Genomic DNA, 17,811 nt, shown 5'->3' with positions numbered 1-17,811 from the left:
TTGGGTTTGTGTGTCCTGGTCTGAGGGGAGCTTGCTTCTAATAATGAGTTTGGCAGGTTGGTGGGTTGTGTTTGAAGAGGAGGCTTGGAAAAGTTCTTTTTCAGTATGTGGTCTCCATTGAATATGGATTGTATTTGATGGATGATATCCCATATGCTTTGAGTGGTAGATGACAACTCGGGGTGTGTGGATAGTGGTTTGTTGGTTTTTTTAAACTGTGTTGAAGAAGTTTCTCTCGAGGTATTTGGGTGGCCCATTCCATGATGCAATCTTCTTTTGTGGTGGAGTGTCCTTATCTAGCGAAGACAGTTTTAAGAGAGTGTTAACATGTGTATCCTGGAAATTTTCTTTAGAGCATATTCTGTGACATCTGTGATCCTGGCTGTAGATAACAGATTTCTTGATGGAATGGCTACTGTAACGATAAGCTTGATGATCCATGGGTTTCTTGTATATAGCTGCCTGTTGGGTTCTATTTTTCAAATGGATTATGGTGTCCAGGAAGATGACAGTCAGGGAATGCTCTAGAGAGAATTTGATGGATGGGTGGTGGTTGTTGAAGTTGTGGTGGAAATCTGTGAGGGAATTTAGGTCATCTGTCCAGAGGATGAAAATATCATCAATGTATCTCAGGTATACCATACATTTCATATTGCATTTAAAAAAAAATCCTTCCTTAAGGTGGCCCATGAAGAGGCTGGCATATTGGAGAACTATCCTGGTACTTTGCGCTGTTCCCATGTTTGAGCAAAGTGTTTGTTGTTAAATGTAGAGTTATTGTAGGTGAGGATGAAATGGATGAGTTTGGTGATGTGTTTGGGATGGATATCAGAGTGTTATCCATTGTCTTGTAGACATTTAACGTCATGGTGAGAGTTGTTGATGTATAGGAAGGCGACATCCATGGTGATCTGAGGGAGTTGTTAACATTGAACTAACACAAATGATAAAAGACAAAAACACTCTATTACCTGTGTGTGACCACTCTTCACAGAGTTCACTCCATATATGACCTCTCAGTCCTTGTCCTCAAAGGAAACCTGCACAATACCTTCAAAAGATGTGCCTGGAAACTTACATTCATAACTCTGGTGGACACTAAAAATCATGGACTCAACAGTCACTGGTTTTATCATTACAACAATTTGTAACACACACCACTGCCTATTAACTCTCCGTCATCCTGCGACTGCAGAGGTGTTAAGTGCCCACTTCATTTATAAGTGGTCTCTTAGAACATGTGAACCCTTTATGTTTAACAATCTGTCCCACCTGGTATTTAGCTGTGACACCCTGGATACCTTCTCCAGACCTCAGGAAGAACTCTGAGAAGCTCAAAAACTTGTCCTCTCTGCCAGCAGAAGTTGGTCTAATAAAAGATATTACTTCACCCACCTTGTCTCTCTCATACTTTTTTGTGGCTATTGGCAACTTCTGGGTCTACAACATTAGGATGGCATTATTGCCAAAATATGCTTGCTTATTTTCTTTCCTTCTTTCTCTTTCACCACGTTTCCAGTAATTTTTGTTTCTGGTTGGGCCACGTATACTCTGATGATAATGTTTCACGTGGTATTTCATTGCTTCTGGCCAGAAGTGATGAATAATAAGGAGCAAAAAAAAGTTAACCGAACTGTTTGACCCTCAAAAAAATATATAACAATTTTTGGTTCAAGTTTTGGTTGAAGAAGTTTCATTCTTATTTTGTCTTGCTTGACTCACCCACCATAAGTCATGGAGATTTTACTGAATTAAAAACTGTAATGATTTGGGATTCCTAAACTCTTTTTCTCCAACTTCACTATATTTGTTGGAAAACATTATAATGAGGGCCAGATACTTGAAAGGAATAGCTAGGGAAAAAATCTGAATGGTTTTAAGCATGGATTACCTAAGAGATTGACTTTCTCCTCATGGGATACCACCAACGATGCAATCAGCTGAAGTACTCACACTAACAACCTAATGGTTTGTAAGGGAGAAGGGCTGGTGGTAGGGCATTCACAATAAGAGGTTCTTTGATGTTGGATCTTGCTCTACTCCATGTTCTTATTTTTGCAGAGTCTGGACTTCTGCAAAGCACATCTTTTTTCCAGTCCACCTTTTTGTGATGTTTTGGAGGGATCTTGTGTGGTTAGTGTTGGGGGTTATTATTAGAAGAAGTATAGATAATTATTATTTTACCCCAGCTGGCTTATGCAAACAGTTCATTGTGTATTTAAAAGCTGTTAAAGCATCTAGAGCCACTGGAATAGGCACTTTATAGATATCAAAATAAATATTTTTAAAAATAGATTTAAAAAATTGGCTCCATCTGCTTTCCAATCAAAATGTATAACACATTATAAGAATTAATTTTAAAGTGTCTGGCATGCTGTCCCTGAAACTGTTCTGTGCATGGAATTCCCATTCAGGGAACTGGCAGCAGCATCGGGTCCCAAAGGGTACGGAAAGCATAGATTTGGCCTAAATTCTGAAAGATGTTCAGTTACTACTTTTGTATATTATGATTAAGGATATCGATCTGGAAAATTAATGTATATTTTCAACATATCAGAGATGGAGTAAATACGTGTATTTCATTGTGGCAGAATACTGAATGATGAAGATATAGCCTGTAAAATATTAGACACTGCTATACATTTATTTACTATTTTTGCAGATCTGAAATATCTGTACAAATACAATCATAGGGATATTTTTGCCTCTCAGGAATATCAGTGGCACTGGTGAGGTGGCCATACGTTATTTTGAAACACGTTTACCTGCATGAAAGTCAGCAGATATCCAGGAGATCTCAAAAGATTATCCCACAGTGAGCAAACAAACCCCATGCAGCAGTTGCCAGCATAAGTGCAGGGAAACACATTGCAGGACAACTCGATAGGGGCTCTCCCCGCCACCTCCAACATAAAATTTAATTTTGTTGACTGAAGAAAACTAGAAAAATACACAATGCATGGCATTTTCTAGCTTTTCAGTCCCTTTCATGGTGTGATCAGCACAAGTGACAGTGATAGTCTCACAGCAGAAAAGTAACATATATTTCAAATTAATCATTTCACTGTGTATCAACAAAACTCCCATAAAGACAAATTCCAAAACCTCTGCTTTAACATATGTCCTACTCCTGGGAGAATTCTGTGCCACTGCACATGCACAGAAATTATATCCCCCGCAGATTTTTTTTACGTTCCTCCAGAAAAATGACTTTCTGATGGGGAAGCAAAGGGAAGCCACAAGAGCAGTCATGCGACCCTCCCCAGCAGTATGTTTTGGGTGCCCAGGGCAGCCGGCAAAGAGGTAAATTGCTGTGGGGCGGGGGACGGGACTGGGGAAGACCCGGCTGGTGGCTCTATGCTGCGCCGGGCTCAGCTGCTAGTCCTGTCTGGGCGGGGGAGGACAAGACTCCCTTTTCCCCTGCACGGCATTCAGGGCCACATCAGACCCACCCCCAGATTTGTCCCCCAGCTGCAGGAAGCTCTGCAAAGTCCCCCTGTTACCTGTGCCCAATGCTCCTCAGCTGCAGGGGGAAGAATCCCTGTACAGGGAGCTGCTCCCCCCTCCACCCAACCCCTATGGATCTCAACCCCCTCATATCCAAACCCTCCTGCCGAGCCTCACCCTCACACCGGAGCCCTGTTGATGATCCCCTTTCTCCCTGCACCTGGATCACCCGACAGGCCACCCACACCCAGATATCCACTCCACCAAGCCCTAACCAGATGCACCTGGATCCCCAGCATCTGGAACCCCCCACTGACCCCCCCACACCTAGACCCCCCCGGCCGAGCTCTATCCCCCCCAGACCCTTTCTGCTTAGCCCCAACCACCTTCACTTGGACCCCTCGCAGACTCCCATTACTGCTGCACCCAGAACCCCCTAACAAGCCCCCGTGCATCCAGATCCTTCACTGAGCCGCTCACACCCAGATTGCCCCACACATAACCCTCTCAACCCACATCTGGTACGGAGGAGAAGGGCCCTGAGGTGTTTCTGGGCAGTCCCAGTCCTGGCGCTGTGTCAGGGTTGTGTGCAGCCTCACCGCTGTGTCTGTATCCCGGGGAGGGGGGCCCACACAGTCATCTCACACCTTTGGGCAGCCAGTGGCCTGTGCTCCCCAATGCCAAACTGGAGCCTCCACATTTATTTGACAAATAAAATTTGCAGAATTTTGCAGAATTTTAAAATATTGTGCACAGAATGCCCTCAGGAGTAACCATGTGCATCCCAATTATCCACAAAGATAACTGAAGTATCTTTACCCAAATCACAATTCTTAATTGTGTGAGCATTTTAAGCCTCATGATGTGAACTCATGAAATGCAACTTGATACGTGTGAGGGCGCTTAATTCTAAATGTGTTCTCATGCTTAAGAGATTTCCAACAAATGGTGAGAATAAGGACTGTTTTTGTTTAAAGCACTAACAATTACTTCTGTAATCAAACACCTTCATTTTGAAGTATTTTAGATATCCAGTACTTTTTGTAGACCCTATTAGATTCTTCTTTAAATCATTAACTTAAGTCAACCAGACAATAAATCCATTAACGTACAAGAGGGCTTTTAGATTTATCCAGTCTCCTTCCTTGTTGTCACTGGTTGGTAAGTCATAAACAAAGTGCACCCACCTCATTTTCCAAAATAGCTTTGAAATTTGAAGATTTACTAAACATAGAATGATAGTCTATTTAAATCTTCAGTAATTTTACCATACTACCCAAGAACCATAAATCACTAGTGACATTGGCTAACAAGGGTTTAAGAGTTGGAACATGGAGTGTAATAAATTTCCAGACAGTTAAAAATCACTATAATTTTATTCTAATGTATTATAGATTGCCTGTAATGTCATCCTAGCCGGGGTGACCCATTTCTAATTTTGAACAGCTGTTCAGCTCGGGAGTTAGTTAATGATTAAATATAAATTGCCTGATTTATTAGTCTGAATGGCTGAGCTTCCAGGTCAATGCTATATAGACAAAATCATCAGTCTTGATGCTTTTCAGAAGTTAACTGTCTCCTGTTCTAGTCAAAAAGAATTTATTTTCAGAGGAAAAAAAGATGACATTTTGAATGAATCCTTTAAAATATTTTTTCTTATCTTACACAATACTATCACTAAAGAAAACGCTGTCTTTGTAAATAGTTTTCTTCACATTTGAAATAAACCCTTAAACCAAGTTTTAGTGATTACTACTGGGCATAGACCCATTGAGAACTCAGTGGGATTACACATGGTAGTAAATTCTTGCAACATCTGGCTAATGTTGAGAATTTTGAACTAAAACTGTTCATTCCCAGCTAATAACAAAATACACCAGTGATTTCACTGTGCTGTAACAAACAGAATCATTTTTTTCTTCATGTGACTGACAACATGCAAGTTGAAATTAACTATATGACAAAAACTGGTTTGTTTTAATCACATCAGATGGTTTCAGTAAATTAAACTCTCATTCTGCTTTTCAAACTGACCTAATCTCCTTGATTGCAGTCTTCACTGCCTGACTGCAGAAATCCAGTGTTTTGTAGCCTTGTTGGTCCCAGGATACTACAGAGACAAGGTGCATGAGGTAATATCTTTTATTGGACCAACTTCTATTGGTAAGAGAAACATGCTTCCAAGCTTACACAGAGCTCTTCTTCAGGTGACCTTGAAAGCTTGTCTCTCTCACCAATAGAAGTTGGTCCCATAAAATATACCATCTCACCCACCTTGTCTGCAGAAATGGAGGCATTCCTTGCAAAAGAAGTGAGTTGTGTTTTTGCAGAATACATAAACAAGGACTTTATGAAATCTAACTGAATTAGGACTGTCAAGTGATTAAAAAAATTAATTGCGATTCAATGTGACTAAAAAAGTTAATCACGATTAATCGTGTGATTAATCACACTGTTAAACAATAATAGAATACCATTTATTTAAAAAAAATTGGATGTTTTCTACATTTTCAAATATATTGATTTCAATTACAACACAGAATACAAAGTGTACAGTGCTCACTTTATATTTATTTTTTATTACAAAGTATTTGCACTGTAAAAAAACAAGAAACAGTATTTTTCAATTCACCTAATACAAGTACTGTAGTGCAATCTTTTTATCATGAAAGTTGAACTTACAAATGTAGAATTATGTACCAAAAACCCTGCATTCAAAAATAAAACAACGTAAAATTTTAGAGCCAGCAAGTCCACTCAGTCCTACTTCTCGTTCAGCCAATCGCTCAGACAAGCAAGTTTGTTCACATTTGCAGGAGATAATGCTGCCCGCTTCTTGTTTATGTCACCTGAAAGTGACAACAGGCATTCTCATGGCACGGTTGGAGTCGGCATCGCAAGATATTTACGTGCCAGATGTGCTAAAGATTCATAAAAAGAACAGGAGTACTTGTGGCACCTTAAAGACTAACAAATAAATTTGTTAGTCTTTAAGGTGCCACAAGTACTCCTGTTCTTTTTGCGGATACAGACTAACACGGCTGCTACTCTGAAACCTAAAGATTCATGTGTCCCTTCATGCTTCAACTACGAATCCAGGGGACATGCCTCCATGCTGATGCTGGGTTCTGCTCAATAACTATCTAAAGCAGTGTGGACCAATGCATGTTCACTTTCATTATCTGAATCAGATGCCACCAGCAGACGGTTGTTTTTCTTTTTTGGTGGTTCGGGTTCTGTACTTTCTGCATCGGAGTGTTCCTCTTTTAAGACATCTGAAAACATTCTCCATACTTCATCCCTCTCAGATTTTGGAAGGCACTTCAGATTCTGAAACCTTGGGTTGAGTGCTGTAGCTATCTTTAGAAATCTCATATTGGTACCTTCTTTGCGTTTTGTCAGATCTGCAGTGAAAGTGTTCTTAAAATGAACAACATGGGCTGGGTCATCATCCAAGACTACTATAACATGAAATATATGGCAGAATGCAGGTAAGACAGCAGGGGACATACAGTTCTCCCTGCAAGGAGTTCAGTCACGAATTTAATTCACGCATATTTTTTTTAACAAGCATCATCAACATGGAAGCATGCCTTCTGGAATGGTGGCTGAAGCATGAAGGGGCATATGAATGTTTAGCATATCTTGCATGTAAATACCTTGCAATGCTGGCTACAAAAGTGCTATGTGTATGTCTGTTCTCACTTTCAGGTGACATTGTAAATAAGAAGCAGGCAGCATTATCTCCTGTAAATGTAAACAAACAAAATGTTTGTCTCAGCCATTGCCTGAACAAGAAATAGGACTGAGTGGACTTGCAGGCTCTAAAATTTTACATTGTTTTACTTTTGAGTGCAGTTATGTAACAAAATAAATCTACATTTGTAAGTTGCACTTTCATGACAAAGACATTGCACTACAGTACTTGTATGAGGTGAACTGAAAAATACTATTTATTTTGTTAATCATTCCTGTAGTGCAAATATTTGTAATAAAAATAATATACACTTTGATTTCAATTACAACACAGAATACAATACATATGAAAATGTACAAAAACATCCAAAATACTTAATAAATTTCAATTGGTATTCTATTGTTTAACAGTGTGATTAAAACTGCGATTAATCACGATTAATTTTTTTTAGTTAATCGCGTAAGTTAACTGCGATTAATCAAACAGCCCTAAACTGAACTTTACTTAATTTTTAAAAATCCTTTTACATTTAGAAGACCATAGGAATATAAGTAGTATAACCATCTTCCATGTATTTATTATGTTCTTATTGTTAATACCAATTTACCAAGGAAGGATGTGTAATAAATCCCACATATTGTGGGAAGGCAGCATTATCTGTGTGAGTAATTAGGGAAGCCATATAGCAGCACTACGTCTTACTTGAATGGCTATATAGAAACTGACCATTAAACAGGCGTCTGTTTCACTATGATGATATTTGTCTACACATAAAGATAATGGCTACATTGAAATTTAGACTACGTTTTTTAATAAAAATGCATTTAGTTCCTATTAAATATGAATAGCTTTGCAACAGCAATATAAAAAAATCCAACTAGCGTATTCTACTTACTTACAGACTAAGTGCAATGTGGGCGGATGCAATATGACTCAATCCTGACCTAGAGGATTGTTCAGTCTCTCTTCTCATTAACCAGAGGCTGCCTATGCTGTCACAATGTGTTCGCAGTTGTGTACAAATGTGGTGACTTAGTTATGGAGACTTTTCTCTGGGGGCCATGTAGTGAGGGGCATGTGATTTAAAAAAAAATGCATGACACCTCTGATAGTATTCTCAGATTTTGGTTGCCTCTTAACCTAATAGGCAAGGTAAGGTATGTTTGCTTGCTTGTTTTTTACTGAATTGATTTAACTCATCTGTCACCTGGGAATTTAATACTTACGCTCCAGAATTTTTTAAATGTAATCAAAATAGTTTAAAATATTTGGAATATTTTAATTATTAATTTTGGAAACAGCATTAAGAAAAAAATCTACTTGCCTGAAGTCCCTTGACAAGTCTGTTAGCCAGCTCAATTGTTTTGTTGGTTCGGTTCACATCCTCTTGACATCGGACTTTTTTTGCTATTGCTTTTTCAAATGAAGCCGTGAGTCTGCATAAATTGCTATCCAGCTCCTGCACAACAGAGTCAGATTTAGGTTTTGTAACCTCAGCCATTTTTTCTGTACTTTAGTAATATTTTACATGTATATAATGACATTCATTCTGAAGGATGTGAAGTCTTTAAAGCAGGAACTGTGTCTTCCTATATGCCTATGGAGCTCCTGGCAGATTTTGTGTGCTGCACACGCACACACACACAAATTCCAGAGGGTCTTATTAAGCAAATATTGGCAGACATAGTAGAGATCACTAGGTAAGTGAAGATTACACTGCACCACAGTGATAGGTGGGGTAAGTCTGAAGTTACTTTGTTTTAAAAGGAGTCAGGTTTCTGCTTTAATATGAGGAGGATGAGTATTATGATAAGGCACCAAGATTGGGACCTCATTGTACTAGACACCGTACAAACACATAACAAGAAATAATCCCTGCTCCAAAGATCTTACAATCTAAACAGGCAGCAAAAAGATGAGGGAAAGGAATTGTAATCATCCCCATTTTACAGAAGGACATCAGGGCACAGGGACATCAAGTGACTTGCCCCCTGTCACACAGGAAGTCTGCAGTGGATGCGGGAAGGGAATGCAGATCTCATGTCCAGTCCAGTACTTTAATCAAAAGACCATCGTGATTCTTCCTCTCTACTCATTGTTATACATGAGAACCCTAGGTCTCTTCTAATCTGGAAGATTCTATGGTTAACTGAAGAACTAGTAGTATCACAGGAGACTGAAAGGTGGGCAAATGAGAGGGGAAAGGATTTTAAGACAAGAATGTTCAAAACTATTTCTATTCATCCCTCTTTAACTGAAACATCCGAGAAACACTTGGAGAATTTTTTAATTAATTATTATTATTAAAGATTCATCAGCCCAACTCTTCCACTAAAGCTTAAGAAATCTCTCAATAATCCTTGAAAGTTTCCAACAAGTCCAAAAAGCTAGGGAAGATCTGACATTTCCCCTACTTCTACAACCAAAAATTAAAAGCCACCTTCTGTTTATGACTAAGGCCGTGAGTCTTTCATAGAGGTCACAGAAGTCACAGATTCTGTGACTTTCTGGGACCTCCGTGACTTCTGCAGTGGCTGGTGTGGCTGACCCCAGGGCCGCCCGAACAGCTGGGGTGATCCCGGGGCCAGCCACACCGGCTGCTGCTTGGACAGCCCCAGGCAGCTGGTCCCGGGAGCTGCCGCGGAGCAGTGGGCTGGAAGCAGCAGCGGTGCCCCCGGGCTGCCTCTCCCTGGAGGAGATGCAGCAACGGTACCCCAGGCTGCCCCCACCCAGAGGAGCAACAGCAGCGGCAGGGCCCTGGGCCGCCTCCCCCTACCCCCACCCAGGAGCAGCAGCGATGGCCAGAGCATCCCTCTCCCCCACAGAACAGCAGCATCTGCTGGAGCACCCTCCCTCCCACAGCACCTAAGATTTAGTTTGGGGTATTTTTAGTAAAAGTCAGGGAAGGGTCACTGGCCGTGACTTTGTTTATTGCCCATGACCTGTCCATGACTTTTACTAAAAATACTCGTGACTAAATCGTAGCCTTATTTATGACAAAGAATCAAAAAAGGACACAAACACATTCTTCTCCCTTCACAGGTCACCTTTAACAATCACTAATAGAAGGTTGGAAAAAAAATCCAATGTATTTATCATAGAGTTAGTTTCTCCATCTCCCAGGCATCCTCTCCCCTATACTTCCAAAGAGAAATTAATACTTCCTACAATGGCAAAAAAATAAAAAGATAGATGAGTGAAGAAACATGAAAGAAAGATGGCACCAAAGTCAGATGCTTGAGTGGCAGACATGTCATGTAAGAGTTAACAAAAAGGTAACCAGCTTGGAGAGTCATTTTTGCACATGAACATCCAGGTGAGGCATTACACGAACACAGTAAAAAAGACTTTTGAAAGAAAGCAGTTGCAGAGAGGTCTTCTGAAGTCATTTTGCTGTCCCAAAGTGGTTTCAGAAACTGCTTAGCTAACTTCTGCTTTGCACAAAAATAATTCCATCTCAGATGTACTAGAAGAAGAGCTGCCAAGAATCAAAGAGTACACAGTTCCACAACAGAATGACTTCCCGGGAAGAAAAGTTTTAGACTATAATTACCAAGATCAGTAGTTTGGATAGGCAAATCCACAGGAGCGAAAACAGACAATCAGGAAAATTTCAAAGAATTCAAGCAGTACAATGAGAACAATAAAATGTTGGAAGGAAGGGAACAGCTGGAAAGCCAGGTTAGATCCTGATATGTAAGGGTGATTTGTATTGACTGCCTCATTACCCACAAGATTTCTATTTTGTTTATGGAGGTGTTTATGATGATGATTTTAGGCCTGGAAGTTAAAGATGACCCCTTTTGTGTGGCAAAATCTTCTGAGGGCTTCCAAAGGGATACTTGAGAAAGATGGAATGTTAACTGTGATCCTATCAGATTTAATGGACTGAATGTGAGCAAATAATAAGAAGAGTCTAATATACAAAGCTAAAAACATTTTTATTTCATGACTGTGAAGAATGATGGAGATATCTGTATTATCTTTTATCAATACCATATGTATCTCAATGGGCTATATTTTTTTCCCTTACTGTTACTTACGCCTTCTTGTCAGCTGTTGGAAATGGGCCATCCTGAGTATCACTACAAAAGTTTTTTTTCTCCTGATGATAATAGACCACCTTAATTGATTACTCTCATTATAGTTAGTATGGCAACACTCATTTTTTCATGTCCTCTGTGTATATATATCGTCCTACTGTATTTTCCACTCCATGCATCCGATGAAGTGGGTTTTAGCCCATGAAAACTTAAGCTCAAATAAATGTTAGTACCTAAGGTGCCACAAGTACGCCTCGTTCTTTTTGGTGATACAGACTAACATGGGTGCTGCTCTGAAATATGTATCTCAGTTTACCTGCTTGATATCCTGCCTGACTGCATAGAGTCCAATCAAAGGAGACTGTTAGGGGGGAACAAACAGGAAGCAAAACAATGACAAAGATAAGGTGCCACCAGTGAGAATACAAAGGGTCCTCATGGAAACAATGCAGGAGCTATTTATTGGGGAATGCCCACTTGCCTGGTTCCAGTCAGACCAGATAAATTTTTCCCAAGCCTAGGATTAAAGTGGCACTAAACCATTAAAGACACAATCGCCCAAGGAGGCAACACTGTGTTAAACTGCTTCAACACAACCTAAAGAGCGGAGACTATCTAGAAAAGACATTAAAATGTTTCAAGTAGTTAAATATTCAGCTATTATATTATGACATCAGTAGAAGCATTGCATAATATGACATGTCAAGAAGGAATATAAAAAGAAAAAGAAAAAAGACATGAAATATAAAATTCCAATAATTTTCCAAAACAATTTTTCCAAAATAAATGTTTTCAGAGTGTTCATTTCATGGGAAATTTCAAGAATATTTGTTTTCATTCTGACATGAAATTAAAACAAAACTTTGAAATGTCAAAATTTCCCACATAACAGAAATTCCAAGTCTTAACCAGCTCTAGTGAGGAGTTGCCACAGAGACACAGAGAATGCTGCACGGGCTTTCTCCCCCAAACCTGGAAAGGGGGTCTGGGCTGAAAAGAACTTACCCAAAACTTGCAAAGAAATTAAAAAAAAGTTTAGGTATAGCACGGGCATATAGGCCTTCTGTAGTTTTATCCCTTTGAGCTCTGCTTGTTATATATCTTCGGGTGAATAAATAATGCTTTGTTTAGAACAGTGGTTTTCAACCTTTTTTCATTTGCGGACCCATTACAAATTTGGAATGGAGGTACAGATCCCTTTGGAAATCTTAGACATAGCCTGTTGACTCTCAGGGTTTTGCAGACCAGAGGTTGAAAACCTCTGGCTTAGAAGAAGTTCTTGAGTCAGCTGCTGGTTTTAAATCAGCTTTTTAATCAGCTGCTGGTTACAGGCTCTTGGAGGAAGATGGATTACAGGTGCCAAACACAGCTGGGTCTGTCCTGTTATCACAGTTGGTAAACAGAGGAGCTGCAGCCCAAAGATCCACTCTTAGAGTGGTAGGACTGTGTGGTTCTACCCAGAAAGGGGTGAAGGTAGTGAAACCTGTCACCAAAGAGGTGCACTTGACAGGAACTAAAAAGGGGTCTAAAGCACAGCTCACTCCATAACCACCATACTGCGAGGATCTGGGGAGCGAGAATCTAGGTCTGTGGGTCCATGAGCAATTGCCACATCCATGCTGCCACCCAACCGCTCTGGCAGAGCAGTGATTGATGGGCTGTGAGCCTTGTGAGGCCAAGCACCACTGGATGTCCTTCCCAGAGAGGCCCTGGCGAGAGGAGCCTACCACATTCCCTTATTGGCCCAGGTACACTATTTAAGACCTAGGGAAAACATCTGGAGGCTGTCTGTGCATCAAGGCAGACCATTGACCTGCTGCGTAGATACACCCGACCTTGTTACAGTTCTGTCTCAATGTTGCTCCTGCCTTCCCTGACTCCAGGTAACCCAGTTCTGGCCTTTGGCTTGTGTATCCTGACTCCCACCACTAGGCTTGACTGCTCCTGTCCCATTCCTGACAGATTTTGACCAGAGCCCATTTACAGAGGCCAGCAACTGGGAATTTAGCATCATAAAGACAGAACACAGTCAGGAGTTTCCTTTATTTTTTTTTCTGGAGAAGTGCCAATTACAGTATTGCCAACCTCAAAAAATCATGAGATTTTCCCCAAACATTCATGCGATTTAAAAACAACATTATATTGAGTTCTATTTTGGGTCTGTCTTTTGAACTCCCCCTGCCCATCTCTAGTGTGTGTGAGAGAGACAGTGTTTCCCACTCTCCCGCATTTATTGGGTAAGGAGATTTTTCACCTCCACATTTGCCCATCCCCATCCCTGCAATTAATTCTGCCCCCCAACCTCCAAATCAATCCTGTCCCCACATCAGTTCAGCTGCCCCGACAGACCCCACTATACATCAGTTCAGCACCCACCCTCCATCTATTCAGCCCCCCCAGCCTTCCAGAATGGTGGGGAGCAGCTCTGGGGTTCTTTACCCGTTCTCCTCCTTCCCAGGCCAGGGGATGCAGAAGCAACAGTGCCACCCTGTCCCCGTTGCTCACAGAAGAGGAGGAAAAAAGAGGAGATGGAGCCCTCTTGAACCACTGGGTTTTGTAGCTCCCTCCTGTTCCCTCCCTTCCTTCCTATGAGGATAGATTCAGATTGCAGAGGGGACGGGGGAGAGAGCTCTCTTCCTGCAGCAGCTGTGATTGGCTGCCTGCACCATTTACCCACCAGCTGGGGCTAAGCAACCAATCAGAAGGGATTTGCCGCCTGGCAGGGCTCAAATTGGTTAGAAGACTGGAGCTTCTCACATTATTGAGAGACCGGACTCCAGCCCCCACCAAAATCCTGTCACTCATGAAAAAAATCACGAGAGTTGGCAATATTGCAATTATACATAAAGGAAAACCCTATATTTTCTTGAACAGAAATCATCAAAGAGTGAAAGCAGTGCCTGCCTCATGGGGAAAGTACTGATGAATCTTGCCAGTGATCTTCCTCTAAGAACAATCTATCTCAATTTCTTGCTTCTATGGCATTTTCTGATCAGGATGCATTTTTAGCTTCATGACCTTCAACATACCTAAAGTAAACTGTTGTATTATAATACAATACACTTTCTGTCAGCTACACCAATGTTTGTATAAGTATAGTTATAAAGAGCTTTTCATCCTAAACCACTTTAAATTCTATGGGATGGTGCACACTCATTTTTAAACACTTATTACTGAGCAAAGCAGGTACTACTATGAATGTTGCCCTGGAATCTCTGTTAGACCACTAATGGTAGCAAGCACTTGCACTCAGTAGTAAATGCTAGCTGGATTAGGTCCGTACATTTCTTACCTTAAAGAGATTACAATCTATTTTACACCATTATAAAGTGATGGATAAATTTGTGGTGTTATGCAAACAATTTTAAAGAAAAAATAATAAAAACAACATCTCCCATCCAAATATCAACCTAGCTCGACCCTGCCTAGTCTGAGACACCGTATAATCTCTGTGTGTGGGTGCGTGTATAAACAATTTACACAAGGATTCTTAGCATATGGTCTTACTGTGGTGCTTCTGGTATAGTATGCCCCCAACACTATTGAAGTAATGGACTATAATGTCTTTACAGTAGGGTTGCTGAGTCCTGCTGGATCAAATATTTATCAGTTAATTTTTTTTAAAAATTGAATTGTTTTCTATTTATTGTATTTCCTATAATGGGCCCTGTTTCCCCCATACATTTACTTCAGAGTATAGTACCTAGTATCATAAGTGGCCCCATTAAAAATATTGGGAACCGTCACTGAAGTAAGTGTGTGCAGGCTTGGGCATGTGCATGTAAACCCAGCCTTAAAGGTTTTACACTCAGAAGAAATCTGTGCGCTCAATTTTTCTTTTAGTAAGTTTAACTGGTGTTAAAACACAACAGATATTTAAACAACGTACAGAATGTGCACCAGTAGGTATATCTGTCATTAAACCGCCCCCCCACAATAAATCATTATGATATTGTTTGCACTTGACAAGGATTTTAATTTGTCATTTTACGATATATTTCAGAAGGCATTAAAAGTGAAAGGTGAAGCTCATAGTGTCACCTAAGCTGACTATATATTATTGATTAATGACTAACGGCTGCAATGATTATTAATCATTATAGAAAACTGCTATCTACAAAAACTTCTATTTGAAAAATATTTACAACTTTCTCTGCTGGCCAATAAAAAAAGTACTTGGACATAGGGCAGGGAGCCATTGGAAATCCATGAGTCTAGTCTAGACACAGAGGTCATTAATGACACTCTGCCTTTAACTCTATTTTTCAGAAGACTAGGATGGGGAAGGGGAGTGCATTGAAACATAGAGGTCAGTGAATGGATGGACTGATGTTTGGATAGCTGTAGGAAAAATGTAAATGCCTACTTCAGTATGATGAATCAAGAGATTCTTGACAGAAAAGTAACTCTCACCATTCTTATCCCATTTGTTATGCTGCAGTATAGACAGTCAGAATCAGCTCCAACACAAACTAGAACGGTTGTCGTGCAGCCACTGATACAGGATGCTTAGTAGACCCTGTGCCGGTGGAAGATTGGTGTAGTGTAGTTAAACTCCAATACTCACCTTACTTCCCCCAGTGCATCCCCCCTCCCTCTACAGGCTACCTACCTACATGTTGGGGGGGGGGGCATAGGCACAGACCAGGAGTGTCAGAAGCTCCCTAAAAGTGATGGGGCCATGGCCCCCTGATGCCCCCTGTTCTGGCACCCCTGGCACAGACCTGAATCCAGCTCATATGCACTAAGCAGGGTTCCCCTACACCGGAGAATCCTCTGTACATTTACAGCCAGACTATGACTCATTTATGCTGCCTGAGTGGCATAAAGGGGACGTAAATTCACTACAGAATCTGGCCCCCACCATATCAAAGTCTATCATGTTAGATGTTAAATATTTTGTCAGCAGGTCATGATTAACCCTACAGTTCTACATGACAGCCTGTGTTTCATCTCAGTACAACTCAGTCAGGTGGGTCATCTTGTTCGTTAACATGTGATCTAACACAATATAACTCTTCCAGTGTGGACAAGCCTTGGGGATCCCAGCTAATTTTGAGTATAAAAAGGACAAGAGTTTGGGGGACAGGGTGTGGCAGAGTTGGGGGGGTCCACAAATTCTAGATCAACTGCAGGTTATTCATCCTAGACTGCATATAGCAACTTGTTTGGGTGAAGAATGCTGCAGTGGGACTAGATGCAGAAGAAAGGAAACTAACCCTGAAAAACTGAGAACGGCCATAAACTGGAGATGGCCTGTGAAATGCTGGGTGATAGCTAGGTCAAAAATGAAGTGCTGGACTTTCTGGAATTGGTAGGGGTATATTCTGTCAAAATAGGAAATACGTATAGTAACCCTGGTTTGTGCCTTCCATCTGATGACCTCAAATTGATTTATAATCATAGAATCAGAAATGTAGAATGGAAGGGACCTTTATAAGTCATCTAGCACAGCCCCCGCCCACACGGAGGCATGACCAAGTATACTCTAGACCATCCCTGACAAGTGTTTGTCCAACCTGTTCTTAACCTCGTTTGGAAGCCTCCTCTGAGCTTAACTAGCCTTATACTTAAAGTTTTTCCTATTATCTAACCTAATATTTCATAATATTTAACCTAACTGAATTAAGCCTCAGAACATCCCGTAACTTTTATAGGTGGGGAAACTTGACAACCTCTGTGGCTCAAAGTATGTGGCAAAGCTGGGAAGAGAATTCTGACTGGTCTTTATCATAAGACTCTGGTAATAAAATAAGATTAATTTGTTTGTAGTTGAAGCTCCTAGAATCTAACTTTTACTACATGGAGATTATTTCTCCAGCTTTCTGTACAGAGGTGGTTTTAACTAGGGCTGTCAATTAATTGCAATTAACTAAAAAATTATCACGATTAATCGCACTTATAACATTAGAATACCAATTGATATTTATTAAATATTTTGGACGTTTTTCTACATTTTCAATATTGATTTCAATTACAACACAGACTACAAAGTGCACAGCGCACACTTTATGTTTATTTTTTATTACAAATATATGCAGTGTAAAAATGATAAACAAAAAAAATATTATTTTTCAATTCACCTCATAGAAGTACTGAAGTGCAATCTCTTTATCATGAAAGAGAAACTTAAAATGCAGATTTTTTTGGTTTTAACTGCACTCAAAAACAAAACAGTGTAAAACTTTAGCGCTTACAAGTCAACTCAGTCCTACTTCTTATTCTGCCAATCGCTAAGACAAACAAGTTTGTTTGCATTGACGGGAGATACTGCTGCCTGCTTCTTATTTACAATGTCACCTGAAAGTGAGGACAGGCATTCACATGGCACTGATGTAGCTGGCATTGCAAGATATTTACATGCCAGACATGTTCAACATTTGTATGCCCTTTCATGCTTCAGCCACCATTCCAGAGGACATGCTTCCATGCTGATGATGCTTGTTAAAAAATATTTCATCAATTAAATTTGTGACTACACTCCTTGGGAGGAGAATTGTATGTCTCCTGCTCTGTTTTACCCACCTTATGCATATATCAGTCTCAGACGATGACCCAGCACATGTTCATTTTAAGAACACTTTCACAGCAGATTTGACAAAATGCAAAGAAGGTACTGATGTG

General features: G+C 40.4%; 1 protein-coding gene across 8 annotated transcripts in view; it reads right to left on the bottom strand.

Moving 5' to 3' along the window:
- Positions 1–17,811, bottom strand: part of DNAH11 (dynein axonemal heavy chain 11) — a 278,479-nt gene that overhangs the window by 60,948 nt on the left and 199,720 nt on the right. For all 8 annotated transcript variants that reach the window (XM_039523273.1, XM_039523275.1, XM_039523274.1 and 5 more), the window contains one exon: positions 8,469–8,603. In XM_039523273.1, the coding sequence (XP_039379207.1) occupies positions 8,469–8,603 (135 nt within the window). The remainder of the gene's footprint in view (positions 1–8,468; positions 8,604–17,811) is intronic.

The sequence above is a fragment of the Mauremys reevesii genome, linkage group 2, assembly GCF_016161935.1.
Source record: "Mauremys reevesii isolate NIE-2019 linkage group 2, ASM1616193v1, whole genome shotgun sequence".
Taxonomy (NCBI): domain Eukaryota; kingdom Metazoa; phylum Chordata; order Testudines; family Geoemydidae; genus Mauremys; species Mauremys reevesii.
The sequence above is the reverse complement of the archived record's forward strand: the minus strand, read 5'-3'. Positions and strand labels throughout refer to the sequence as shown.